General features: G+C 39.5%; 1 protein-coding gene and 1 long non-coding RNA gene across 2 annotated transcripts in view; both read left to right on the forward strand.

The window, feature by feature from the left end:
• PGM2 (phosphoglucomutase 2) overlaps positions 1-19,499 on the forward strand; it is a 35,154-nt gene extending 15,655 nt beyond the window's left edge. Inside the window, exons 7-14 of the mRNA XM_015138198.3 lie at positions 2,128-2,317; positions 3,383-3,480; positions 4,674-4,854; positions 4,945-5,038; positions 6,258-6,387; positions 7,936-8,125; positions 13,366-13,499; positions 18,920-19,499. Of these exons, the coding sequence (XP_014993684.1) occupies positions 2,128-2,317; positions 3,383-3,480; positions 4,674-4,854; positions 4,945-5,038; positions 6,258-6,387; positions 7,936-8,125; positions 13,366-13,499; positions 18,920-19,022 (1,120 nt within the window). The 3' untranslated portion in view covers positions 19,023-19,499. The remainder of the gene's footprint in view (positions 1-2,127; positions 2,318-3,382; positions 3,481-4,673; positions 4,855-4,944; positions 5,039-6,257; positions 6,388-7,935; positions 8,126-13,365; positions 13,500-18,919) is intronic.
• A 4,237-nt stretch (positions 19,500-23,736) lies between these two features.
• LOC114678276 (uncharacterized) lies at positions 23,737-26,975 on the forward strand. Its single transcript, XR_003729598.2, has 2 exons — positions 23,737-25,616; positions 26,052-26,975. It is a non-coding gene; the product is annotated as an uncharacterized LOC114678276 (long non-coding RNA).
• The last annotated feature ends 804 nt before the right edge of the window (positions 26,976-27,779 follow it).

Consider the following 27,779-nt stretch of genomic DNA (forward strand, 5'->3'; position numbering starts at 1 on the left):
TAGATGTTTCTCTTCTGTTTTCTTTGGAATTTTTTATTGAAACTCTTTGCTGAACTGTTCACAAATTTGTATAGTATTTATTAATCTTATTTTATAGCTTCTGTGTTTTATGTCACGCTTAGGAAGACACGCTCTGTAACAAAATTATTAAAGTAACACAAAAAATTTCCCTTGTTCTTTCTCTAGAACTTTCATGTTTGTGTTTTATAATATTTCAATCTTCTGTTTCATTAGTGATTTTTAATTTTATATGGGGCATGAAGTAGGAAAGCAGATTATAGGTTTTTTTCTAAAAGGTTTGCGGTTGTACCAACATCAATGGAAGAATCTTTTTTTTTTTTTTTGACTAATTGGAAAGGTCACCTTTATGAAACAATTTCTAACGTTAATCAAGTGCTTATTACATATCAGATAGCTGCTGGAGGCCCTTCACATGTAATTTTTTTTCTTTTTTTTAAGACAGGGTCTCACATTGTCACCCAGGCTGGAGTGCAGTGGCATGATCTTGGCTCACTGCGGCCTTGACCTCCCAGGTTCAGGGAATGCTCCTGCCTCAGCCCTCCAAGTAGCTGGGACTACAGTTGTGCACCACCATGCCCTCCTAATTTTTTTGTATTTTTTTTGTAGATATGGGGTTTCACCATGTTGCCCAGGCTGGTCTTGTATTCCTGAGCTCAAGCAATCCACCAGCCTCAGCCTCCCAAAGTGCTAGGATTAGAGGAGTGGGCCACTGTGCCCTGTCAACATGTAATTTCATTTTAATCCTCAGAGTAATGCCAGTAAATTATAGTATATTATCATGCATGTTATAGATGAGAAAACTATAAGGAAGAGTGGTTAATAGCCAACAGTCACACAGCTTATGGATGGCCGAGCCCCAGGATTTAAATTCAGACTCTGACTCCAGAGCATGTTAACCACTTCTGTGTTCATTTCCCATTTCAAATTAGATTAACTTCTGAATTCTCTATTCTGTTCCTTTAATCTGCCTTTTTCTATCTAGTACCAAGCTGTTTTAATTACTATAGGTTTATTATGTTTTTTAAAATCCAAGAGAGTTGTTTTTCCAGATTTTTCCTCCCTAATCTTACGTATTTATTTTCCCAGATGCATTTTATTTTCAGGGTATGCTTGTTTTAAACCATGATTCTCTTAGACAACACCGTGTTCATTTATTCATTCCCAAAAGAAATGGATAGTAACCTAAGATTCCAGTCATCAGAGCATTGGAAGTTTTTAAGCCTTTTATTTTTTGTAACTTCTCTTGTTAATTTTGATATCTGTTGTTAGTCTGTATGAAGTCCCTAAGTCATGGCATGGTATCAAACAGGATTGTTACTTGGCAAACAAAAAGTTTTATTTATTATTATTATTTTTTTTAATATTTTTTTTCCTGAGATGGAGTTACGCTCTTGTTGCCCAGGCTGGAGTGCAATGGCACCATCTCGGCTCACTGCAACCTCCGCCTCCCAGGTTCAAGCGATTCTCCTGCCTCAGTGTCCCAAGTAGCTGGGATTACAGGCATGCACCACCATGCCCAGCTAATTTTGTATGTTTAGTAGAGATGAGGTTTCTCCATGTTGGTGAGGCTGGTTTTGAACTCCTCACCTCAGGTGATCCGCCCGCCTTGGCCTCCCAAAGTAAAAGTTTTATTTTTTATATCTTTATGTATGGGATAACCCAACACATTTTGTTAAAAAGGACATTTTTAAAATCATTTCTGAAGCTGATAAAAGGCATTTGGGAACCTGTCGCTTTGGGGATGTATGGGTGTGTGGAGCCTTGGAACTGTCCCGGGCTGACTCTGGCACTGTCGGGGCACCTATCAGGCCAGCAGTGAATCTCATGTAGGAACATGAGCTTGAGGTTCTTCTTTGTATCTCACTCTAGATGGGATACATAAAACCTGAAATAATCAGATTTGCTGAAAATAACTACAGAGTAGAATTTAAAACTTGAGTATGTTGAGGGAGGGAATATATATATCTGGGAGAGAATGGATACGTTTTGTTTTTTTGAAATGGAATTAGAAAGATATTCAGTTGTCTTGTACATTCTTGCAAACCTTGCAGTTTTGAGAGCCCTGTTTCTACCTTTTATCATTTTCCACTGTGTGTCTGATTCTAGGAGCGTGAACAGGGAAACGAAGGTGAAGTTCGTGCACACCTCTGTCCATGGGGTGGGTCATAACTTTGTGCAGTCAGCTTTCAAGGCTTTTGACCTTGTTCCTCCTGAGGCTGTTCCTGAACAGAAAGATCCGGATCCTGAGTTTCCAACGGTGAAATACCCGAATCCCGAAGAGGGGAAAGGTGTCTTGGTAACCTAATTTTTTTTTAAATTATGAAATCTGCTTTTATATTCAAAACTATTACTGTCAAGTAAAATACATTTTATGTTTTTTCATTGTGCTGAAGAAAAACTAATTTCGGTGTGGAAATATGTATATAGGGCTGGGTGCAGCGTCTCATGCCTGTAATCCCAGCACTTTGGGAGACCAAGGCAGGCGGATCACTTGAGGTCAGGTGTTCGAGAACAGCCTGGCCAACATGGCGAAACTCCGTCTCTACTAAAAATACAAAAATTAGTTGGGTGTGGTGGTACATGCCTGTTATCCCAGCTACTTGGGAGGCTGAGGCATTAGAGTTGTTTGAACCTGGGAGACGGAGGTTGCAGTGAGCTGAGATTGCACCACTGCACTCCAACCTGGGTGACAGAGCGAGACTCTGTCTCAAAAAAAAAAAAAGGAAATATGTATATCTGTTAGTCATTCATTTCTTAAAGGATCTTTCAAATTAAACACCCCAGGATCAGGATATGAGAACTGAGCTCTAAATGGTGCTTCAAATTCAATTAATTTAATTTAATTTAATTTGCCGTGTCTCCTTAATGCCAAAAAGAAGCAGTAATAGAGTGAAATTTTATCAGGTTATGATTTTTATTTCTTGTCATTTTTCTGATATGAAGAAGTGTTGCTTACAGTATGGTTCCTATAACATTTTTAAATGTTGGGGTAGCAGTGGTATTCAGAGAATCAGTTTATTGTGTTTTATTTGTGAGGCTGATCACATGGCAATGCCCGAAAATACCAGTCCAACCACACACCTACTGGCACATGCGCAGCGGGCACACTGGTAGGCTTGGTTCACACACCGATGCTCCCATTATCTGACCTCTGACTTAGGAAGATACTATGTGGCCAACCAAGACCAGCTGTAGCTTTTGTTTGCTAAATTTCACTTCTGGAGCTGGTCTTGGTTGGTCCTATATTATCTTTCTAAGAGCGGAAAGACCTCTTGAGTTCTTAAGGAGCTGAATGTTTTTAAAGACTACCATATGCTCGATTCTTGATTAAATAATCTTTTATTTTCATATTCTTCTTCAGACTTTATCTTTTGCTTTGGCTGACAAAACCAAGGCCAGAATTGTTTTAGCAAATGACCCGGATGCTGATAGACTTGCTGTGGCAGAAAAGCAAGACAGGTAAAATTAATTGTGATTACCTCTATTATAGAACATATGAAGGATGATCTCTTCATTGGTAAAATGTTCCTGGGGAGATGAGACCTATTTGGAAACATTTCCCATTTATTTTGCAAATGATCGTTTCACTGAACCTCCTGTGGAGTCTTCTGATGGAGAGAAGATAGAGATCTAGTGTAGGGGGAGGTTACGTGATTGGCAAGCATAATGCAGAGTAAATCAACCCAGTATGTGTTTCAAATTGAAACTCCTATTTGGGAACTTCTCATTTTATGATTGATTTTATTATAAGTAATGTCTCAGTGTCTAATGAGGGTAAAGCACTTTGGAGCTAGCTGTGTGCTTCAGTATTTGCTGAGGGGTTTAGGAGGGAGCTGTATCTTCAAGGAGATGCTGAATTTAGTTTGGACAGACCAGGGAGGAATTCCTGTGGGGTATCGGCACAGTGTTTAAGACAAGTCTGACCAGAGAGTTTGAACAAAGGAGAAGTAAGTACGTGGGGCCTAAAGTTGAAAGGTAGGCAGGGCCCAAGCTATTTTGGGTGTCAGTTAGCCTATGTGATGTTTTGGGGGCAGGAGGGTGCTGCTGCTGAAATGGCAGGGTGTTTAGATTGTGATAAAACAGATTCCATTCTATGTCAGTGTTGAGAAAGTTAAGCTAAGGTGATACATCCTGATAGATGAGATTTACTTTTAGCCATCTGGACTGCCAAGAGAAGCAGAAATCGCACACCTTTTCTCTGATGTTCTGACCATTTAGGACCGAGCTTGATCTTAAGTGGTACTGAGCTGTCCCGTCTCAGAATCAGCAACACTAACCAGTCCAGAAATTGAGATAGCAAAAGTTACTCTGTATATGGGGGATCTTGCCAGCATATTTGTTATATTTAAAACCAAAGGCTTTGCCAAAGATTAATATAGAGCCATTGTGTGTCATGTCTGACATACTTATTTTATACAGTCTTCAAAGAGAGGATGTCTGTTCAGGCAAACTGGCTGATATATATGGTAGCTGCTCAGATGTTTGTAAAATGGCAGTTACATTTCTGACCAGTTATTTAAAGATGATGAATAACAAGAACAGCCTTGCAGAAAATACTTTGAGGCTTTGTTTGCTAAATTGTTTTATCCCCATGACACTCTAGAGTCTTCCTTAAGATAATGGAAATGAATAGTTGTTTTTTTTTCTTTCAGTGGTGAATGGAGGGTGTTTTCAGGCAATGAGTTGGGGGCCCTCTTGGGCTGGTGGCTTTTTACATCTTGGAAAGAGAAGAACCAGGATCGCGGTGCTCTCAAAGACACGTACATGTTGTCCAGCACCGTCTCCTCTAAAATCTTGCGGGCCATTGCCTTAAAGGAAGGTTTTCATTTTGAGGTAAGTTGTTTCTGGGATTCACTCATTTTCCTTTCATCTGCTCTGTAGAAGATCTAAGACATGTCTTTCTCATTTTAATTATCCCTTTAGGAAACATTAACTGGCTTTAAGTGGATGGGAAACAGAGCCAAACAGCTAATGGACCAGGGGAAAACGGTCTTGTTTGCATTTGAAGAAGCTATTGGTAAGAAGTGATCATGAACATTAAGGAATTGGTTACAAAGCAAAAGGAAAAGTTTGCATTTGGATTCAAACCGGTTTATTTTGCTTCTCCAGCACTCAGGTTGAATGTCGAACTGTCCTACTCCAAAATTGACATCTCAGATGATTTACAGCAAAAAGTAATGTCTTAAAAATAACCAAGTCATTCATGTCAGAATCCTTGGCCTGAATGACTGAGAACAGTGATATTGTATGCATGACTGCCAGTATATGGACTTTGGGAGGTGTGATGTTTCCTCCACTGTGGTGTCTAATATCCAGGCCTAAGCCCTGTGGTATTTAAAGTCCATCCTCCTCCGAAAGTGCTAATGAGGATCTATGCTAGGGTCTATGCAGAGGAAGGGAGAAGGAAGGCATAGTTCGCTGCTGTCATCAAAATGATAGTCACCCAAAAGGACGAACCAGGTCCAGCCAGAATGACAGAAAAACCCTTGTCCTAAACTGTCAATATAAATGAACAGAAAGGAGAGCTAGCTATAGAAATTTGAAATTCACATTGTACCAAATGCTTTTAAGCTATTAATTTAGTAAAAACTATTATGCATTAGATTTGTTTATATTCATTTGTATATTCTCTGGGACACTAACACACGATTTAACTGATTAGAGAAAGTGTCATCGCTCAGGTTCTGCTCGTTTATTGTCAGATTTGGCAGACTTGTCTTTCCATAGATTTTTACTTTAGAAAAGATTTTCTTACATTCATTTATCAAGTATTAATTGCATGTCTATTACCCAGTGACTCTAAAAGAAATGATGGCACTGACCTTAGCCTACAGCAGCTTTGATAGATTTAGTGAAGTAATCACACACAAGAGTATAGGCCAGATGTCAAAATGAATAATGTAACTAACAAATACTATTGGGATTCAAAGAAGGAAGAGATATGTATTGACCAGGACAATTAGAAACAATTTCATGAGCTGGAAGGAGTTTCATGACTCTAGTGATTGAGCACAATGTGGCCAGGAGGGAAAATCTTGCAGGTTCTTCAGCAAATACTTCTTGAAGGCCTGCTGTGGCCTAGGCAGTGGGCTAAAGTCTTAAACATAAGGTAGTTAATGAGAAACGAGCATACACGCAACACTGTACAACCTCTAATATGCAGTAGCCAGGATTCATACTCACATGTGGTTTGACACTGTATTGTATAGATGTATGTATGACGTGTGTTTCTGCAGGATACATGTGCTGCCCTTTTGTTCTGGACAAAGATGGAGTCAGTGCCGCTGTCATAAGTGCAGAGTTGGCTAGCTTTCTAGCAACCAAGAATTTGTCTTTGTCTCAGCAACTAAAGGCCATTTATGTGGAGTAAGTTGTTATTGACTCTGTTGGATCGAAATAATATTTTGAAATGTTCTGTTATATACTTATGCATGAGATACTAATATCCTTTCTAATGCTTTTATTTTGGTGATGAATTCTATTTCATATAAAAATTAAATAAGGCAGGGCACAATGGCTCACGCCTATAATCCCAGCACTTTGGGAGGCTGAGGCGGGTGGATCACCTGAAGTCAGGAGTTTGAGACCAGACTGGCCAACATGGTGAAACCCCGTCTCTACTAACCATACAAAAATTAGCTGGGCATGGTGGTGGGCCCCTGTAATCCCAGCTACTCGGGAGGCTGAGGCAGGAGAATTGCTTGAACCTGGGAGGCAGAGGTTGCAGTGAGCCGAGATCGCACCATTGCACTGCAGCCTGGGCGACAAGAGCTAAACTCTGTCTCAAAAAAAAAAAAAAAAAAAAACTAAAGAGATCACCTTTTCCTTTTGATACTTAACCACTTAGTAATTACTATTCCTGATTGCATTAATTCTTAACAAATGACAACATAAAAGAACGTGATTTTAAGTGTCCGATGTCAAAAAAGATTAAATGTCTTCATAATACATCTATTTATTTTTTGTAGCAATAACTCAACTCTGCCTTGCCTATGTAGTGCATAAGCATCCAGACATAATACAGAAAGTGATGGGTGTGACGTGGCTGTCTGTGCAAATGCAGGTGGAAGACCAGGCAGTCATTTGGTGATCCCTGGGGTAGATTGTTGGACCTCTCTTTTTTTTTTTTTTTGAGACGGGGTCTGGCTCTGCCACCTAGGCTGGAGTGCAGTAGCATGATCTCAGCTTACTGCAACCTCTGCTTCCCGGGTTCAAGCAATTCTGCTACCTCAGCCTCCCTAGTAGCTGGGATCACAGGCGTCCCCACACCTAGCTAATTTTTGTATTTTTAGTAGCTGGGGGTTTCACCATGTTGGCCAGGCTGGTTTCGAACTCCTAACCTCAGGTGATCCACCCATCTCAGCCTCCCAAAGTGCTGGAATTACAGGCATGAGCCACTGTGCCTGGCCTGGCCCTCTTTTTTAATGGTCTTGTAAAAATTATTCCTTTGGAGTCAGTTATGGCTATTACATTTATTTTATTATTTTTTATTTTATTTTACTTATTTTATTTTTATTTTTATTTTTATTTTATTCTTTTGAGACGGAGTTTCTCGTTGCCCAGGCTGGAGTGCAATGGTACAATCTTGGCTCACTGAATCCTCCACCTCCTGAGTTCAAGTGATTTTCCTGTCTCAGCCTCCAGAGTAGCTGTGACTACAGGTGCCTGCTACCATACCCGGCTAAGTTTTGTATTTTTAGTAGAGACGAGGTTTCACCATGTTGGCCAGGCTGTTCTCAAACTCCTGACCTCAGGTGATTCGCCCACCTTGGCCTCACAAAGTGCTGGGAATACAGGCGTGAGCCACCACGCCCAGCCATATTTATTTTAGAATACACTGGTTGGTACATGTTCTGTGTCCACCCTACAAAAGTATTTGTTCCTCATATGCATGAATTTGTATTTGTTTGATAGGTATGGCTACCATATTACTAAAGCTTCCTATTTTATCTGCCATGATCAAGACACCATTAAGAAATTATTTGAAAACCTCAGAAACTACGATGGAAAAAATAATTATCCAAAAGCTTGTGGCAAATTTGAAATTTCTGCCATTAGGGACCTTACAACTGGCTATGATGATAGCCAGCCTGATAAGAAAGCTGTAAGTAATGTCTTCTCTTCTCAACCAACCTTTTTTCTATTTATCTTTTAAAATAATTTGAACAAATTATTTAATCATACAATTAACTGAAAGTGATTTTAGGCACTTAGGCGTGATTATAAATAAGCTATAAAAAATATATGGAAGCCGGGTGTGGTGGCTTATGCCTGTAATCCCACCACTTTGGGAGGCTGAGGTGGGCAAATCACTTGAGGGTCAGGAGTTCAAGACTAGGCTGGCCAACATGGCAAAACCTGGTCTCTATTAAAAAAGACAAAAATTAGCCGGGCGTGGTAAGTTAAAAACCATAGGCTAGAACTAAAAGAGATTCTACTAGGCCGGGAGCGGTGGCTCACACCTGTAATCCCAGCACTTTGGGAGGCCGAGGCCGGTGGATCACTTGAGGTCAGGAGTTCAAGGCCAGCATGGTGAAATCCCATCTCTGCTAAAAATACAAAAATTAGCTGGGTGTGGTGGCATATACCTATAATCCCAGCTACTCAGGAGGGTGAAGCAGGAGAACTGCTTGAACCCGGGAGGCAGAGGTTGTAGTGAGCTGAGATTGCACCACTGCACTCTAGCCTGGATGACAAAGCAAGACTTTGTCTCAAAAAAAAAAAAAAGAGGAACAAGTCATCAAAACCTTTATGGTCATTTAGCACCTTAGGCAATAAGCAATAAGTGCTCAGCAGTGTGGAACCTGTCTGTGGTCACAGAGCTTAGTTGGGGGTGGTCCAGGGAGAATCTGGGTTTTCTGTCTCAGGATCCAGCATTCTCTCCCTGTCAGTTCTCGCACTTGCAGGAGCATCAGTAACCAAGAAGGCTGGCGAAAACAGTGCTGGAGCCCACACCTGCACTTTCTGATTCAGTAGGTCTGGGGTAGGAGCCAAAAATGTTCATTTCTAACAAGGTCCCAGGTGGTACTGATGCAACTGGTCCTCACTTTGAGAACCACTGTTTGTTTTCTAGTTAGTTTACTCTGTTCTCTGAGTGTGTGGGAGCTGTTGGCTGTAAAGCCTGAGTTTGCATTCTTCACACCATGCAGATCCTACACTGGAGACAAAAGGACCCAAAGGTAGCAGAAGAGTGTTGCTAACTATGTCAGGGGGTTGGGGGAAGAAAGTAAGAATATTCTTATGAGATGTTTAGCACGTTCTTTGATGTTTACTTTGTTCTGTTTTTCATTTTCATTGGCACACAGCATATTTTAAAAACAGAAATAATATGAAAACGCTTATGATGAAACATGGCAGTCCCACCCCTGCCACCTCATTGCCATGCCACCAAGACCACATTTGTAAAGCATGTGTTCATATAGTGATGTTGTGATACACCAGCGTTACAATTTGTTGATTTTCTATTTTTGAGATAAAGATTTAGTTCTTACAATTTCTATATTTAATAATCGTCTTCTCCCCATCCTCACAGTACGTTTATGCCACACCTTTTGGTTAAATCAGATTCCATGCTTTTGTTATTATGACTAGTAACTGCCGTTGCCTGCTAGCTAAGTAGTGTATTTTGATTAGGTTTCCCTAATTTGTATAGAGAATTGTATTTCCTGTACCTTTTTTTTTTCTCGGAGACAGGGTCTTGCTGTGTCACTTAGTCACTTAAGCTGGAGTGAATGGCATGATCACAGCTCCCTGTAGCCTTGACCTCCCAGGCTCAAGTGATCCTCACACCTCACCCTCCTGAGTAGCTAGAACCAAGGGTATGCCATCATGCCCAGCTTTTTTTTTTTTTTTTTTTTTTTTTTTTGGAGAGAGGAGTCTCTCCCTATGTTTCCCCAGGCAGGTCTCAGGTGATCCTCTTGCCTTAGCCTCCCAAAGGACTGGGATTACAGGCGTAAGCTACTGCACCTGCCTTAATTCATGTAGTAATAGTTGCTTTGTTCTTCCATTTGCCTGGATTTCTATCTACCTGTCAGTAGTTTTTCCCAAATCCTTCAAATGCCTCTCAGTAGGGTTTTCCTGGTCCATGTCCAATGGCCACTCTCCTGGTTCCTCCACCTGGCTGGGCCAGCTGCTTTCTTGGTTGGGTGCACAGCTGTCATCCTGGGAATGCCCTTCTCCAGGGTTGTGTCCCTTGCTCCTAGACCTCATGGCTTCCTCTTTCTATATTTATTTTCCTAGATCACATCTTCTAATAGCTTTCCGAGAACAAGTTGTTGGATAGTAAGTTTTTGGTGGCATTTAGGTCTGAAAATGTCTTATTCTGTCCTCACACTTCATTGACTCACAGTTTGCAAGCATTGCTCCATTATTATTGGGCTTCCAGCATTGCTGCTGAGCCTCCCATCCTTCTTTTTTCAGCAGATAGTTAAGGCCTACTGTATGCTGCATGTAAGGTTATTGATGCCATACTTATTCAGTCCTTATCATACAACTTGTTTTGTTTGCTTTTTCCTCTGGGAAGATTTTAGGAACTTTTCTCTAAGCTTCAGGTTCTAAAATTTCACAGTGATATGCTATAGTATAGGTCCCTTTTTATTCATGTTTCTAGATACTTGGTCTGTAGAATCATTTATTTTAGTTCTGAGAAGTTTTCTAGATTATGTGTCAAGAAAGGGAGCTAATTGGTTGTTTTTTGAAATAACCACCTCCCCTGCATTTTCAGTTTTTCGTTTCTTGAAAAGTTCTTCGATGCTGGCTCTCGAAGACTGATGTTCTACTTTTCTTGTTTCTTTCTTTCTTCTTCTGTTTTTTTTGGGAGATTTCCTTAGCTTTAGCTTTCAGCGCCTCTGTTGGCTATTTCAGTTATAACTCTCTAATTTATTAAAAATAGTGTCCTATTGAAACAGGGTCTTGCTCTTCCACCCAAGCTGGAGTGCAGTCGCGTGATCATAGCTCAGTGCAGCCTTGATCTCCTGGGCTCACGCGATCCTCCTGCTTCAGCCTCCTGAGTACCCGGGACTACAGGTGTGTGCCACCATGCCCGGCTAAGGTTTTTAGTTTAGTAACACAGGATCTTGCTGTGTTGCCCAGGGTGATATTTTTTTTAATGTAAACAATATCTTATCTCTCTAAGGATTATAGACCTAATTATAGTTTTTTAAAAATATACGTCTTCTTTTTCTCCTACATTTTCTTTATTTCCACCAAGTTCTTTTTATTCTGTTTGTTTTGGACTTTGTCTTTTATCTGATGTCTTTCCCCAAAAGTCTGATGATCCTTAATTATCCTTTGGGCACCTAAGAACTGATTGGAAGCTCTGTGTACATATGCAGATCAAATGACATACTTCACGCGGAGGATATTGGTAGCAAGTTAGCTTTATAAGGGGATCCCCTGTCTGATTTAATGAGACCTTAATCACCTACCCAAGGATTATAAGATGAGATGCCAAGGCCCTGGAGGCATGACTGGGGCAGAGCTGGGGGTGTCAGCCGGAGGGCTTCTACTTGATCCCTCTGTTTTCATCATGCCCTGCCCAGGTTCCCCAACTCCTGAATGTTTCTGATTTAATCTGCAGAGAATTTAAACCATCTCCTGCAGAAATAGAGAAGAGGTGGTTCTGTGACGGTGTGGGCTCAGGGCAAGGAACCAGAGTCTAAGAGCTTCTTTCAGACGCTGTTCCTGCTTTCCGCCCCTGCCTCACATCTGCCTTTCGCAGTACCTGGTGCCTCTGGTTCTTGAGCTTGGCCAGGATTTTGCAGAGTGCCTTGCTTTGGTTCTCACCCATGTCTCCTTCCGCAAGTACTCAGATTTCCTTCTCTGGGTCCATACCAGTTCTGTGCCTCCATCTGTTTTCTGACTTGTGTGCTGGGTTGGCAGCCCTATCAGCTGCTACCTCCTCTTTGTCTCTTTGCCCGTGTGTTTCTGCTATTGAAAGTACTTCTGTAGTTTTAATGGAGTTTTGGGACCTATCAAATATAAATAAACCATTTCCTCGAGACCATTTTCTTTTCTAACCAGTAAGTTTATATGGCATTTATTTTCTTATAGAAGCTTTTTTTTTTCCTTTCCTTTTCTTTTTCTCTTTCTTTTTCTTTTTCAACATAGTTTCCTCTGTTACCCAGGCTGGAGGGCAATGGCGCAATCTCGGCTCACTGCAACATCCGCCTCCCGGGTTCAAGTGATTCTCCTGCCTCAGCTTCCTGAGTAGCTGAGATTAGGCGCCTGCCACCATGCCTGGCTAATTTTTGTATTTTTAGTAGAGACCGGATTTTGCCATGTTGGCCAGGCTTGTCTCCAACTCCTGGCCTCACGTGGTCCACCCTCCTTGGCCTCCCAAAGTGCTGGTATTACAGGCATGAGCCACCGCGCCCAGCCTGAAAGCTTTATTTATATAAAAAAAAAAAAAAAAAAAAAAGCTCCTTATGGAATTTTCTTTGCAAAGATTCACTTTGTAACAGTAACTATGATCTAGTTTGGGTTTTTTTTTTTTTGTAGTGTGTTAATCTATTTAAGTCTATATCTTATGAAATGATATGTTTTAATAAAACTTTAATAACTTCAATAGAACTAGGGAAGTAAAAGCTAATACACAAAGTTACTTAATTTTCTTTATTTAAAATTAATTTAGTTATGTTAATTCACAAATAAAAATTGTATACATTTATGATGTACAATCTGATGTTTTAAAATAATGTGTACATTGTGATGGCTAAATCAATTTAATTAGCATATATTACCTCACATACTTATCATGTATTTGTAGTGAGAACACTTAAAATCTACTCTCTTAGCAATTTTCAAGTATGTAGTGCATCATTATTAACTATAGTCACTGTATTGTACAATAGATCTCTTGAACTTTTCTTCTAACTGAAACTCTATGCCCTTTGACCAGCATCTCCCCAAACTCCCCCTTCCTTACCCTCACCCACCTCCCCCAGTCAGTCCCTGGTAACCACTATTCTGCTCTCTGCCTCTGTGAGTTCAACCTTTTTGTATGCCACATATAGGTGAGATCATGCAGCATTTGTTTTTCTGTGCCTGGCTTATTTCACTCAACATAATATCTTCCAGGTTCATCCATATTGTTGCAAATGACAGGATTTCCTTCTCTTTTAAGGCTGAATAGTATTCCATTTAGTAGACCACATTTTCGTAAATTACCATCATTTAGTATTTCATTCATGTGGAGTACATTTTCTGATTTCCTGCAAAATGTTTTTCTTTTCTAACCAATAGAAAAGAAATGTTTGGCATTTATTTTCTTACTTATGCAAGGGAAGATATTGGTTAGGCCAGAATGTTACTATTTAAATTTATAATGTGTGCATTAATTCCTAGGTTCTTCCCACTAGTAAAAGCAGCCAAATGATCACCTTCACCTTTGCCAATGGAGGCGTGGCCACGATGCGCACCAGTGGGACAGAGCCCAAAATCAAGTACTATGCAGAGCTGTGTGCCCCACCTGGAAACAGGTATGATGTGGATGGCAGGTGGTGTGATTTTTATCCCCCAGACTTCCTAACTGGTTCTATTCAAATGCCAAGTAAAATGTTCCATCTTCCTAATAGGTAATTTAATTAGAAATCCTATTTCAGAACCTGCCCCAATATTGTAATATTAACAGTCGGTCTGAGCATCCAGGGAAAAGCTTACTTTTTACTTTTTTACTTTTGTCCTAAATTTCTTTGTATGGGAAAATTTTATCCTTATTTCAGTATAGTAATAAAAGTGCCTTTTTCTAAACACTTTTCAATTGGTGGCTAACACCAATGAGATTTTCTCTTTTTCTCAAACTTCAGTCTTCCCATGTCTCTGATAAAATAAATTATAATCCATTCCACATGCATTCAGGAAGTATCTCTGAGTACCCGTTGTACACAGGTCTGTGCTGGATTCCAGCGGGGGCGCAGAGAGCCTCACCAGAGAGAGCCGTTGCTACCAAAGAGCTGATGGGCTGGTAGCTTCAGGTTCAAGTGTCTATGACCTCGGTAAAGTGTTTGAGTTGGTCACTCTGCAACAACTTAACATTTTGCACCTTAACAAGCTCAGTGCATGTCCTTAGTGTGTGTCAGTGTGATATTTCATGCCTATCCAACGTGCGGTTAACCAGCATTTCCCTATTCAGAATACAGTTGAAAATCAGGAAAAGTTTTTGTAAAAAGTGAATTAAGTCTGTGCTGTCCGACAGAACTAAAATGCAATCCACAGGTGCAATTTTGATTTTCTACTTGTCACCTTTTAAAAGCGTAAAAAGAAACAGGTGAAATTAATTTCAATAATATATTTTACGTAACCTACTATATCCAAAAATTATTACAACATGTAATCAGTGTAAATATTATTAATGAGATGTTTTACATTCTTTTTTTTCCCTTTGGAAAAAAGTCCTCAAAATTGATTCAGTAATTTTACACTTAGAGCATATCTCAATTCGAATGCTCCGTTTTTATCAGAAATGCTTGATCTGTAGAGTTAATAAAATTTAGAGTAGACAAAGTAGATTTTAATATGCAGAGTATTCTAAACATACTTGTTTTCTAGTAACTGAATCAAGTATCAGTTTTAAAACTTGAACTCAATTAACTCAACTTCATAAAATTAAAAATTCAGTTCCTCAGTGGCACTTGCCACATTTCAAGTTCTTGATAGCCACGTGTGGCTAATGGCCACTGTAGTAAACAGCACCCGTCTAGGTAATTGTGACAACATAGACAAACCAAAGCTTTGCTCATAGAAGAGTTTTTCCAGCCTTGTGAATCAAACTTGAATTTTATGCAAATAAAAACAGATGAAAATTCCTGAGCATCTTAAATTGCCAAGCTATTAGCAGATTAAATGTAGCAAATTAGAGGAATGGGAAATTACAGCAAACTTTTCTTAGGCAAGGAGAAGTGACTGCTGATAGCACGAAAGGAAATATTAAAACAAAACAAAACTAGAAAACATGGACACAAGGACTTAGAAAACTCACCATTCCATGAGTTTATCATGAGGGAAACTGCGTTCTATACCCAAATGAGCCCAGAATACAGCTCCAGTACAACACAGTCATGCTTATGGCTCTCAAATGTCAAGATGTTCAATAAAGAGATATTTAAGAAGTCATGGGACTGTGTAATATATTTTCACTATGGATTCCCATTCAAAACCTTTTTGTGCTTAAAGCGCAAAAACTCAACTATTAAGTGAACATATATAAAAGCTCATTTTCTAACAATTATGGATTACCAATATTTTATTGTAGTATTATGCAAGAACCTTGTTTTCATGTGCATTAGGTAGTAAGCTCTTTGCTGCTATATTGCATATAGTTTTTGGTAAACATTTTTTTGTAATTCTTTCTTATTTAGTGTTTTCTTGTTTCTATGTTTCGTTCTTTTAAAAGGAAATGGACATTCCAACTAAACAGTCCAACTTAAGGATCTGTTTTTTCTATATCTTGTCCACTGCTTTTCATTATCTGATGAAAATATATCTTATATTTCGGAAAGCTTTCCTTTGTAATAATAACACTATTTAAATGTTTAGGGTTTTATGGTATTAACATTTTTCACATGGCTTATTGAGTGGACTTAAATTCAAATGTTAGCTTATAAATTCGTGAAAAAACCTTGAAAATTTGTCCTTTTATTATATTCATTGAAACATTGTTTCCATTTATTAAATGGGATATTCAGCACTATGTCAGTCGATGGATATGTGGTCAGGGCTTAAGCAAGGCACCAGCATACCTAACGTACAACAGCAATAAAGTTTTTGTTGTTTTTTTGGTTATTTTTGAGACTGAGTCTCTCTCTGTTGCCCAGGCTGGAGTGCAGTGGTGGAATCTTGGCTCAATGCAAACTCCGCCTCTGGGGTTCAAGTGATTCTTGTGCCTCAGCCTCCTGATAAGATTACAGATACGCACCACCACACCCAGCTAATTTATTTTTATTTTTTTTTTTTTAGTAGAGACAAGGTTTCATCATGTTGGCCAGGCTGGTCTCAAACTCCTGGCCTCAAGTGATTCACCAGCCTCAGCCTCCCAAAGTGTTGGGATTACAGGCGTGAGCCTTAGTCTTGACTAAGATTTCCTTCTTTCCTGAAAAGCTTAAATATTATGAATATGCCTTATGTCATGGATTTCAATTATAGAATTTCAACTAAGATGGAAAATCCTATTCAAGTATGTGCTCCTTTAAAAATATTTTTTTCTTGGGGGAGATGTCTTTAGTTTTGTCCAACTTTTTATTTTGAACAGTTTCAAACCTACAGAAATGTTGGAATAAGAATGCAATGAATACCCACGTACCCTTCACTCAGACCAAACTTTTTATGTAAAGAGCCAGATAGTAAATATTTTAGGATTTGCAGACATGGGGTTTCTGTCACCACTGCTCAGCTCTGCTAATGTAGTCAGACAGCAGCCATATGCGTAAAGGAATGGGCATGGCTGTGTTCCAGTAAAACTACATGAACCACAGTTTCTTGACCCCAATCCAGACTCAGCAATTGCTAACATTTTGCAATATTTGCTCTCTCACCGTATATGTTATGTATTTGAGATTTTTCTGTACCATTTGAAAGACTCTGTGATATTTCATGACATATCATAAGACTTCATGATACTTCACTCCTAATATGCATCTCTTAAGAATACTCTCTTAATATTAAGGCAAACAGATAATAATGGTACTAGGTAGGGTTCCAGTAGACCAACAGAAGCAGTAGAATGTATCTATTAAGACATTGTTTGCAAGGAATCAACTTGTGCAATTGATTATGGGGGCTGGCTCCGCAAGTCTTAAATCCAGAGGCTGTCCAGAAAGGGAGCCTGGAACTCTGAGGCATGGGTTAAAGTTACCATCTACAGGTGGAATTCTTCAGGAAAACCTCAGTTCCATTCCCAGTGCCTTTCAGATAGAATCTAGCCCATCCACATTGTCTAAGATAATCTCCTTTACTTAAAATCAACTGATTATAGATATTAATCACACCTACAAGATACCTTCACAGCATCACAACATTAGTGTTTGAATAACTGGAGACACTATCCTAGCCAAATTGACACATAAATTCAGACATTCCCAAAAGTCCCCAAAATAGCTGTTTTCTCTGTATTTATAACCAAATCAAGAACACTGCATTGTATTTACTTGTCATTTAGCTTAAATGGTTTTTCATGATTAGAGAAAAATAAATGCCTAATTATGCATGATACTTTCCTAAACATTCCGATAAAGAGATCCATCTAGATTTAGACTTTTCAGAAACAGGAATCCCTGGCTTAAATGATTATAGGATGTGTCCTGTTATTTTTAAAGATGTTATGAAGTGTTTTCAAACATTAATTTAACAAATGAAACAGTTATTGATTAGGATGGAGAATAGTAACACAAAACTTTTGTTTTAAGAATCGTACCACTGAATTTTACACTGTGGTACTGACTTCTTTTTCACACATAAAATGCAATATCAAAAACATTATATCAGTATATACATGAATCATAATGTTCACTCATGTCATGATTAAGAAATAAACTTGAATACTAAATTAGTAATCAGTAATTTCACTGAGTTTTAGTTTTAAGTATACTTTTAAAAAATGATTAGCTTACATGCCTTCCTGAGAACTGTTATTTTCTTCAAAGCACATTTATGGAGAAGGAAAAGAAAACTGATATAATTCATATATACTTAAAAAGCATAATTACTTTATATGTTGCCAGTAGGGATAAAAATAATTATAATGATAGCTACGTTTATTGAGGTCTTTGGGCTGGGTTCAGTGCTAGTTGCTTTATATAATTTATCGCAATCTGTACAGCAACTCTCTTGAGAAGGTAAAGTCTTTATCCCAATTTTACAAATGAGGAATCTGGGCCTTAGAGAGGCCAAGCCACTTGCCCAAGGGCACAGAGCTAGTAAGTATAGAGCCAGAATTAATGTCTACAATGAAATGGATTGCTTTAGCTGTTAAAATGCTGTTTAGCTATTACAATGTTGAAATGATTTTAACTAATTGTAGAGATTTCTATTAAACTCTGCGTATGTTAAAGATGGTATGAAGAGTGTGAAGTAATGGAAAGTACAAAGGATTTAGTTTTTTAAATTTAACTTTTTGGTGTTAAGTACTTAGAGTACTCACACTAGGCTACTGAAGATGCTGGAAACCTCTTTAACTGCAAGTCAGTTTTATCTGTCACTTACCTTTCAAATGTTTGTATATGAATGAATGTTTCCCACAGCCCTGAAAACTTGATTTTCTTGGAGGGATTTATCTCCCCAGATTTTTGTTTATACTTTAGTTGTGACTGTTTGGTTCAAGAAATAGTTTCTTTATGATATGATCACAGGGGTCTGATTTCTTGGTGTTTGACTCCTCACACCCACCCGGAGGCTCCCCATCGCTGTTCACTCTAGAAAGGCCTTATAGACAAGGCTGTAGCTTAGATGCTAGTAGTTTGAGGGCAGACATCATCATGAATGTCTGTGTTCTGGGAGACTGAGGAGTTAACACAGATGTTTGTAAAAGTTTAGCAGGATTTAATGGCAACTGACATCATGAAAGTTTTCTCTACACCCTTAGGTACAAATATTACAGATCTTTTAGGGATGCTAGGCCAAAAATTGTGTTTCTTACAAATTCTTATGAGAAGAGCAAAGGATAACTTTGTTTGTGGTTCAGACCTTGGAAAAATCTTTGGGGATAATAATGCATATTGTCTCACGGGGTGTTTTGTCTAAGTCAACAGATACGTTCCATGCTTAAGTCTCTGGAGTTCTGTTTTTTTCCTTTTTAGTCCTCTTCTTAAGGTTGTATTTTCGTGTCACTTGATCAGTGTAGGGGGAGCATTTAAACTGTGCTTTGGAACAATCCCTTGACCTGGATTTTTTCCCCCTTATTTTCCAGTGATCCTGAGCAATTGAAGAAGGAACTGAATGAACTGGTCAGTGCTATTGAAGAACATTTTTTCCAGCCACAGAAGTTCAATCTGCAGCCAAAAGCAGACTAAAATAGTCCAGTCTTGGGTATACTTGCATTTGCCTACAATTAAGCTGAGTTTAACTTGTTAAGCAATATTTTTAAGGGCCAAATGATTCAAAATGTTACAGGTATTTATGTGTTTTACAAAGACCTACATTCCTCATTGTTTCATGTTTGACCTTCAAGGTGAAAAAAGAAAAGATGGCCAAACCCAACAAACTAACATTCCTACTAAAAAGTTGAGTTTGGACATATTTTGAATTTTTATAAATGAAGATTCTTTAACTAACTTAAAAAAATAGATTGTAATTGATGTGCCTTAATTTGCATAAATCATAAATGTATGTCCTCTCTGTAATTGTTTTAATGTGTGCTTGAAATATCCAGAAAACCTATGGAGTTAGTAAATTCTAGGCTGTCATATGTAGGATAGCCACTTTTTAGGCATATGTACATTTATATTTCTATCAATTCCTTATAAAGTAAAATAAATGAATAGATCAAATGTTGTGTTCATGTTTGGGGAAAATATAATTTGCAGAAACCTATGAAGTGGAGCAAAAGATGCTTTAAAAAGGTATGTTTTTTTGACCTAAATTTTTTTTAGTTCGAATAATGCACATAGCACATTAGTACATCGTACATGTGCTAGGAAAAAACAGCTTCACTGTCTTTGTGTAATGTGTTGAAACTCATTTTATCTTTTTAAATCTTGAAAAACCAAACAGTTGTTTACTTGAAACTTGAAAGTAGCTTATTTTCTGTTTTTTTTGTTTGTTTGTTGTTTTTTTTTTTTTTTTTGCATTAGCACAATTTAATGTAATTCCTGGTTTGGAGGCAGCAAGACCTATAAGCAAGAACTGTTTACTTGACGCTGATTTTTTTTCTCTTGTTCTTGTGTGGTCTAAAATCTAAAACTAGATTTATATGATAGATTTCCTATAAGCCAATTTCTAATAATAAATAGATTTATTATTTAATCTGTACCTTCTATCTTCTCATAATTCGTGGTTTTACAGCCCTCCAAAATGACTCCAGTTGGGCACCCATGAGCTAGGACCAAACTTCCTTATATACTTTATATACTTTACATTATTTCTGATTTTTAAAGCAAATGATTGCCATTATTATGATTACAGTCAACCTAAATGGTTATGAACAGTTTCAGAACAATGAAAAATGACAATACTATGTGATAGTATTATAACTGTTTTTCTATTTTAGTCATATGTAGCTTATGTCCTACCAGAACTCTTAAATCTATAGTATTCAATATATTCTACAAACTGCTTCATTGTAGAAGCCATATTTATGTTTATTTTATAATGTTTTCTAGTGTCAGACTGTACTGTGGAAAAAGAAATGTTAGATCTGTGTTCTGTCTGCATTTTTTTTTTTTTTTTTTTTTTTTTTGAGTACATACCCTTCACCCTCTCATGGAGTTTGTTTCTGGAAATACAAAGTTGATTATGACCCAATCCTGCTCTGATGGAAGTCAGTCTAATTGGAGGGCTAATAAGTAACAGCAGTACTTACAAATTCTATTATAGTGTTTTTTACAAGTATTCAGCAACACAATCTGAGGGAGGGATTCATGCTGCCCAAAGAAAACCTCATAGATGAGGTGCTGAATGAGATGCTTCACCCTTAGGGATGAGGAGCAGCTGAAGATGGGAGAGAAAGCCTTCCGAGCACAGAGCACAGCACGGACAAAAATGTGGAGGTGCTGGCAAGTGGGGGTGGGGGAAGCAAGGGGAGATGATGAAAACAGAAGCCAAGATGGAAACTTTAGAATGCATCACACTCCTCTGCCACTCACATGAGCAGATGATTTCACTGGACCTAGAGGGGATGTACCCGAACTCTATTTGTCACCTGTATTTCTAAGAAATAGCTCACCATGGCTGTTCATTAGGTATTTCTCAACTTCTTCCTGTTATGGGATGTAGGGTAGCCCACCTGGCACATAAAGCTGGCAACAGTAAGTCCACTGGGTTTTAATCTTGGCCTATTTTGAAACAGCTCTGTGACCTTGGTCACCTCTCAGAGTCTCAATTTTCATCATTTTTAAAAAAGACTTTTTAGAGGGTGGTTTTAATTTCAAAGCAAAATTGAGAGGAGGGTACAGAGAAGTTCCATAAGACCTCCTACCCCCACACATATGTTGCTTCCCTCTATGTCAACAACCTTCACCAGAGTGATACATTTGGTATAATTGATTAACCCACACACATCATTATCACTCAAACTATGGAGACAAGAAAAAGATCAGGGATTGGGAGGGAGGGATGAACAGGCCAAGCACAGAGGATTTTTAGGGCAATAAAAATACTCTGATACCATAGTGATGGATACATGTCATTATACATTTTTCCAAACCCATGGAATGTACAACACAAAGAATGAACCCTGAAGTAAACTGTTGACTTTGGGTGATAATTTTGTCATTTTTAAAATGAAGATATTGGCCGGGTATGGTGGCTGACACCTGTAATCCCAGCCTTTTGGGAGGCTGAGATGGGAGGATCCCTTGAACCCAGGAGTTTAATAACCACCTGGGCAACACAGTGAGACCTCATCTCTACAAAAAGTCAAACAATTAGCTGAGTGTGGTGGTGCGTTCCTGTGGTCCCAGCTGCTTGGGAGGCTGAGGTGGGAGGATCACTTGAGCCTGGGAGGTCGAGGCTACAGTTAGCTGTGATGCGCCACTGTACTCCAGCCTGTGACAGAGCTGGAGGTGACAGAGCGAGACCCTATCTCAAAAAAATAAGATATTTTACTAAATGGTCTCTGAGGTCATTTCATCCTACAGGTCTCTACATTATATGAAAATCTATAAAGGGCAATTATAGTAACAATAAATCATTGGGAATTCTCTTTGGCAGAATTCTTAGGTCACCCTCTTTTCTTTTTTTTGGACGGAGTTTCGCTCTTGTAGCCCAGGCTGGAGTGCAATGGCACCATCTAGGCTCACTGCCACCTCCACCTCCAGGGTTCAAGTGATTCTCTTGCCTCAACCTACTAAGTAGCTTGAACTACAGGCATGCACCACCATGCCCAGCTAATTTTTTGGATTTTTAGTAGAGACAGGGTTTTACCACGTTGCCCATACTGGTCTCAAACTCTTGACCTCAGGTGATCCGCCCACCTCAGCCTCCCAAAGTGCTGGGATTGCAGGTGTGAACCACCGCGCCCGGCCAGGTCACCCTCTTTTAAGATCTAACATCTCAGACGGGAAAAATACTTTGTACGAAAGAAGGCAGGCTTATGTTCATATGTTGCTTTGCCTTGAAGCCTGAAGGGGATGAATGGGGACAAGCAAGACAGAAGCACATGGCATGCAGATGCTGGGAAAATGCTTTGCAGGGGCGTGAGGCGTGCTCACTGGCCTGTGATCAGGACTGAGAGCTGTCACAGCAGCCCACTGTGCCTTCTAATTGCTGAACTTATTTGGGGAAGCCTGTTGATTTGAGTGTAGAACGGGCAGTCCATTTTTTCTTGATGCCTTGGAAAGAACAGGCCCCAAGTTAAATGTAGGAGAAAGACTTGCAGGAGGAAATAACTATTTTTACTTTTCCTCTTTGTGGTCTCTGAAATAGCAGCTGTTCCTCTTTCCATTGAGGAACATTGGGAGTATTTCTCATTTATATATCTCATTGATTTCCCTCAATCATGATGCTAGTAAGAGAAAGTATTGCTATTTCAATGACATTAGAATCCCATGTGGTTTTAAAAACAAATGCTTTAAGTGATGAAATGAATATGTGTGTCCTATTTTGAAGGGATTTTTGAAAGGATGGCCTGCATCTCGGTCATATATATGATTTCTGCATCCTAAAAGACTATGTCTTCAAACCTATTTGTGCTTTCATTTAGGTGTTTACTGATTGGGTCATGTTGGACCCTGTGAGGAGACAGGCATTTTTCTGGATACTGGCAATAAACGTGCAGTCCTGATCTAAAATATAGCCTAGCAAGAGAAGTACATGTTTACGCAGATAATTCTAATATAGTATGCTGCATTGAAACAGTCAAGTATTTGAACTATGGGCAAGCAGTTCTGTCATGTCCCCTTCTGTGCTTGTCTATTTTAAGACTACTAAGTTCAGATTCCTAACCTTTGTGTTTAAAAACCACATGGCTCTGGGAGGCTGTTTGCATGTCATTCCCCTGGGTTATCCCTTTGTTCCATTCTTGCTACAAGCATATTTGTGTAGAGTAACTCAACCGTTGAAAGCAAGATGTGCACTCTTAGGCAGATAACAATCAACGTTTAAAATAACATCACTTCTTCTATAGATTTCTCCAGGCACACAAAGCATGGTGACTACTCAGATTAATTGGAGGAGAAAGAATACTGGAGAGACGAGGCCCTCCAACACCATCGTGCTCATGCTCAAGGTCATCAGGATGGAGAACAGTAATGGAGAATCTGGTGTTTTCCCACCTGGCTCCCTTGTGTAGATTCTTGTTGAGAAGCAGAGCTGTCGGCCACCTCCTGCTTGAGTCCAGTGAAGGCCACTTTAGTGTTTGGCCCAAACCCGGTGTGGAATGAAGTTGGGCACACAGACCAAAGAGCCAGCTCCAGGTCTAAATAGCTTTTGAAACCATTTCAAAATAGCATTGCGCAACTTCCAAAGGGAAGTTAGGGTTGCAAGTTACAGAGATGACAGAGCCTGATTATGTCCTTAAAATGCGTTGTTCCGAACTATTTCACCTTAACTGGAAAAAGACAGTTTTGGTTTTTTTTTTTTTTTTTTTTTGGAGACAGAGTCTTGCTCTGTCGCCCAGGCTGGAGTGCAGTGGTGTGATCTTGGCTCACTGCAAGCTCCGCCTACCGGGTTTACGCCATTCTCCTGCCTCAGCCTCCCAAGTAGCTGGGACTACAGGCACCCGCCACCACGCCTGGCTCATTTTTTGTATTTTTAATAGAGATGAGGTTTCACCGTGTTAGCCAGGATGGTCTGGATCTCCTGACCTCGTGATCCACCCACCTCGGCCTCCCAAAGCGCTGGGATTACAGGTGTGAGCCACCGAGATTTTTTAAATCTCTAGGTGGCAAGAGTGAAATGGAGCTCCGTTTCTGAGAGGTGTTTCTTGGTTTACTAAAACAAGAGTAAACTGGAGATGGGAGCTTGGGCTAATTACCTCCTTTATGAGCTCAACAGGCTTTCTTTTTTTTCCTTTCCTAGTTGGTTCATTCCCTATGGTGTAAGGGTTTCTCTGCCCCCTGAACACTTCTTTACGTTTGTGGCTTTCATTATCCTAAGTGCAGGACTACAAACGTCTCTGCCAAGCCCCATCCTTGTATCACCATTTCCCTACTTGGACTTTCCCACTCCGAAGTCCTTAAATTGCTTTAAATGTAGTCTGGCCTCAAGTTAGGTTTTCCCACCAAGTTCCCCACCTCCCTACCCTGCAGTCTACTCTGTACGTCGACACTTCAAAACACTTGCCCAGGACCTTTGGCGACTTTTTACTTGTCTTTTTCTGATCTTGAGAATTTCTTCTTACTTATCCATCTTACAGAGAATGTCAAACTTACACAAACAATAGTACGGTGGACACCCAAGTAGCCATCACCCAGCTGTAGCAAAACTCAATTCATGACTAATCTAGTTTCACCTATATGTTCCTTGCTCCCCATCTTTCCACTGGGCAATTCTGGAGCATATCCCAGGCCTGTCATTGTATCTGTAAGTATTTCAGTATTTATATCAGTAAATATTTCAGTATATATAAAAGATGGGGACTTGTTTACACACACTGATAAAGGCAGGCAAATGCCTAGGCAGATAGGGGCAGGTTCCCAGTGAAACCCAACCTTCAAGCCGGAAACTGTCCCAGGTAAATCCTCAGACTGGATTGAGAACTTGCCTTCCCATTTGATGTGCTTTCCTCTTATTGATCCCTATCTTTCACCTATTTTACATATACCTAGTTTTTCTTAATTTGTTTTCTACACTGTTGTTCCCACCTTTGAGTAGAGTCTTCGCTTTGACCTTTTTTGCATACTCACAAACCAGTCAGCACACGCTCTCTATTCTGGGCCCATAAAAAAACCCCGGGCTCAGCTATATTGGGGGGAACTTTCCTGTCTTCAGATCGGAGAAGCACCCCCGACGTCCCCTCTTTGTCCTGAGAGCTTTCCTTTCTCTTAATATATTCTACTCCACTCACTCCTCAATGTCTGCATGCCTAATTCTTCCTGGTGAGACAAGAGCCCGGATGTAGCTGAGTGAAGAAGCAAAACTCCTGCATCAAGACAACCATACTACTGTTGTCACTCCTAAAAAAGTTGACAGTTCCTTAATATCAATTACTCAGTGTACAAGTTTCCCCATTTCTCTCATACGTTTTGTTTACACTTTGCTTGAATCAGGATTCAAATAACATTCACTCATTGCATTTGATGGATAGCCTCTGAAATCTTTCAATCTAAACATTCTTCATCTCTTTAATTTTTCTTGTAGTTTATTCCAAACTACCAAATCATTTGTCCTTCAGAGTTTCCTGCATTTTGGATATTGCTGGTTGTCTCCTCATGGTGTAACATGTTCCTATATGCCCTGGATTTCCTGTAAACTAGTACAACTAAATCAAGAAGCATGATCTGATTCAGGTTTGACTTTTTTTTTTTTTTTTTTGGCAAAAATACTTGATGGGAGCGGAGGAGGGTGGCACTTCCACCATCCAGTTGTTTTCAAAGTACCAAGGATAGTTATTAGTGGCCAGTGTGCCTTCTCCTGCTTTGCTCTGCATAATGAGAATTATCAAAATTATCAATGGGAATCAGTTAAAAAGAAAACATGAATCGACGTGTCTTGTGTCACTCACACAGAATACTGTCAGACTGATGGAGGCAGGTCACCCTTAGAAGCAGGCAGAAAGGACTGGTGAGCTATTTCAAGCAGGCTTGGTAATTTACGTCAAGCTTGATGAACAAGTACTTAATGCCCTCAGATAGCTCCTTGGGGCTTCAATAGTTCAAAGAAAGTGATTTCTCACACCTTAGGCCCTTAGAGATTTGTTTTCGCTGATTATTTGTCTGTTCTAGAACAAAATACATTTCTGTGTCAAGTTATGAAGATCAGCACACAAAGGAAGAAATGTGAGCACATTGTGAGAATCCACGAAGAGATCTGATGAAGGCTTTGGTTGAGTGGATCAGCTGTGTGTTGGATGCAACCACAGGTCAGAGGAGACGGGGCAGTCTGCCTTCGGATGGCATGTACTTTGGTGTGCTGCCTGGAACTGGAACCATTACTTTTGTTGATAAGACACCAAGAGATTTAACTGAGGATGAGTTTGTGGTGCTTTTAAGGATGGACCCACTTGAGATCCATATCCTGTGACTAGTCCGAACAGAAAGTATGCATTTAGGATCTTGTGGATCTTCTGTGAAAGGACACTGCACTGTGTGATAGCCACAGAGTTTGCCCTGGAGTCTGCATTTCTGTGGCAAGCAATAGGCTGGAGCGAGTCCACTATGTAAGACAAAGAAAAAGATTCCAAAAGACATCTGTGATGTTACACAGTTTGGTCCGGGTTATTCTCTATCATCTATTTTCTATCATCAATTTCTTTTTTCTTTCTTTCTTTTTTTTTTTTTTTTTTTTAAGATGGGGTCTCGCTCTGTCGCCAGGCTGGAGTGCAGTGGCGCGATCTCGGCTCACTGCAACCTCTGCCTCCCTGGTTCAAGCGATTCTCCTGCCTCAGACTCCCGAGTAGCTGGGACTACAGGTGCGTGCCACCATGCCCAGCTAATTTTTATATTTTTGGTAGAGATGGGATTTCACCATGTTGGCCAGGATGGTCTCGATCTCTTGGCTGTGATCCACCCGTCTTGGCCTCCCAAAGTGTTGGGATTATAGGCCTGAGCCACCAGCACCCAGCCCTCTTTGTTTTTTGGGTTTTTTTTAGATAGAGTCTCCCTCTTGTTGCCCAGGCTGGAGTGCAATGGCTCGATCTCAGCTCACTGCAACCTCCACCTCCCGGGTTCAAGCAATTCTCCTGGCTCAGCCTCCCGAGTAGCTGGGATTACAGGCATATGCCACCACGCCCGGCTAATTTTTGTATTTTTAGTAGAGACGGGATTTGGTCAGGCTGGTCAGGCTTCTACTTCTTTGAGAATTGCCAGTTAGCTGCACAAGCCAGAGCCTAGGTAATGAGTGAAAGCCTAAAATATTAGTGAAGTATACTTCAGATTGAATGAACTAACCCTGTAGACTAAAGAGACCCAGAACTTGTGGCCAAGGTATCCTTTTATTTGGGAGAATCTTGACTATCATGGTGATTTAAAAAAATATATTGAATGTACCATTTCCTGAATTTAGAAAACTTGAAAGGATGAAGAAGTTGAAGTATTACGCATTTGCTCACAAGTGGGAGCATACTGTACACACTGTTCTGCACACACTTTGCAGTCCCTTAGTTAAAAGATAGACATTTATTTCCAATCTTTTGCTAATTCATTGTTGCTATGAATAACATTGTATATATGTCGCTTTCCTCCCATTTTCCTAGAGAACAAATGCTATTTTAACAACTGAAATATCTTTTTGTTGTAGGATGGCATGAGATAATCCATGTGAGAACAATTTATAAATTGCTAAGTATTAATATCATTGGACAAATGAGCAAATTAGATTTCTAAACCATGTTTCATAATCTCCCCATTTAGTGTGTACAGCTCTGTTTTCGAAAACTGGTATCTTTTCGCTGCCTCGTTTACTGATATTGACAGTAATACGTAAAAGAAAAGAATAATCAGTATCATTTCTAG

This window comes from Macaca mulatta, chromosome 5 (genome assembly GCF_049350105.2).
Source record: "Macaca mulatta isolate MMU2019108-1 chromosome 5, T2T-MMU8v2.0, whole genome shotgun sequence".
Lineage (NCBI taxonomy): Eukaryota > Metazoa > Chordata > Mammalia > Primates > Cercopithecidae > Macaca > Macaca mulatta.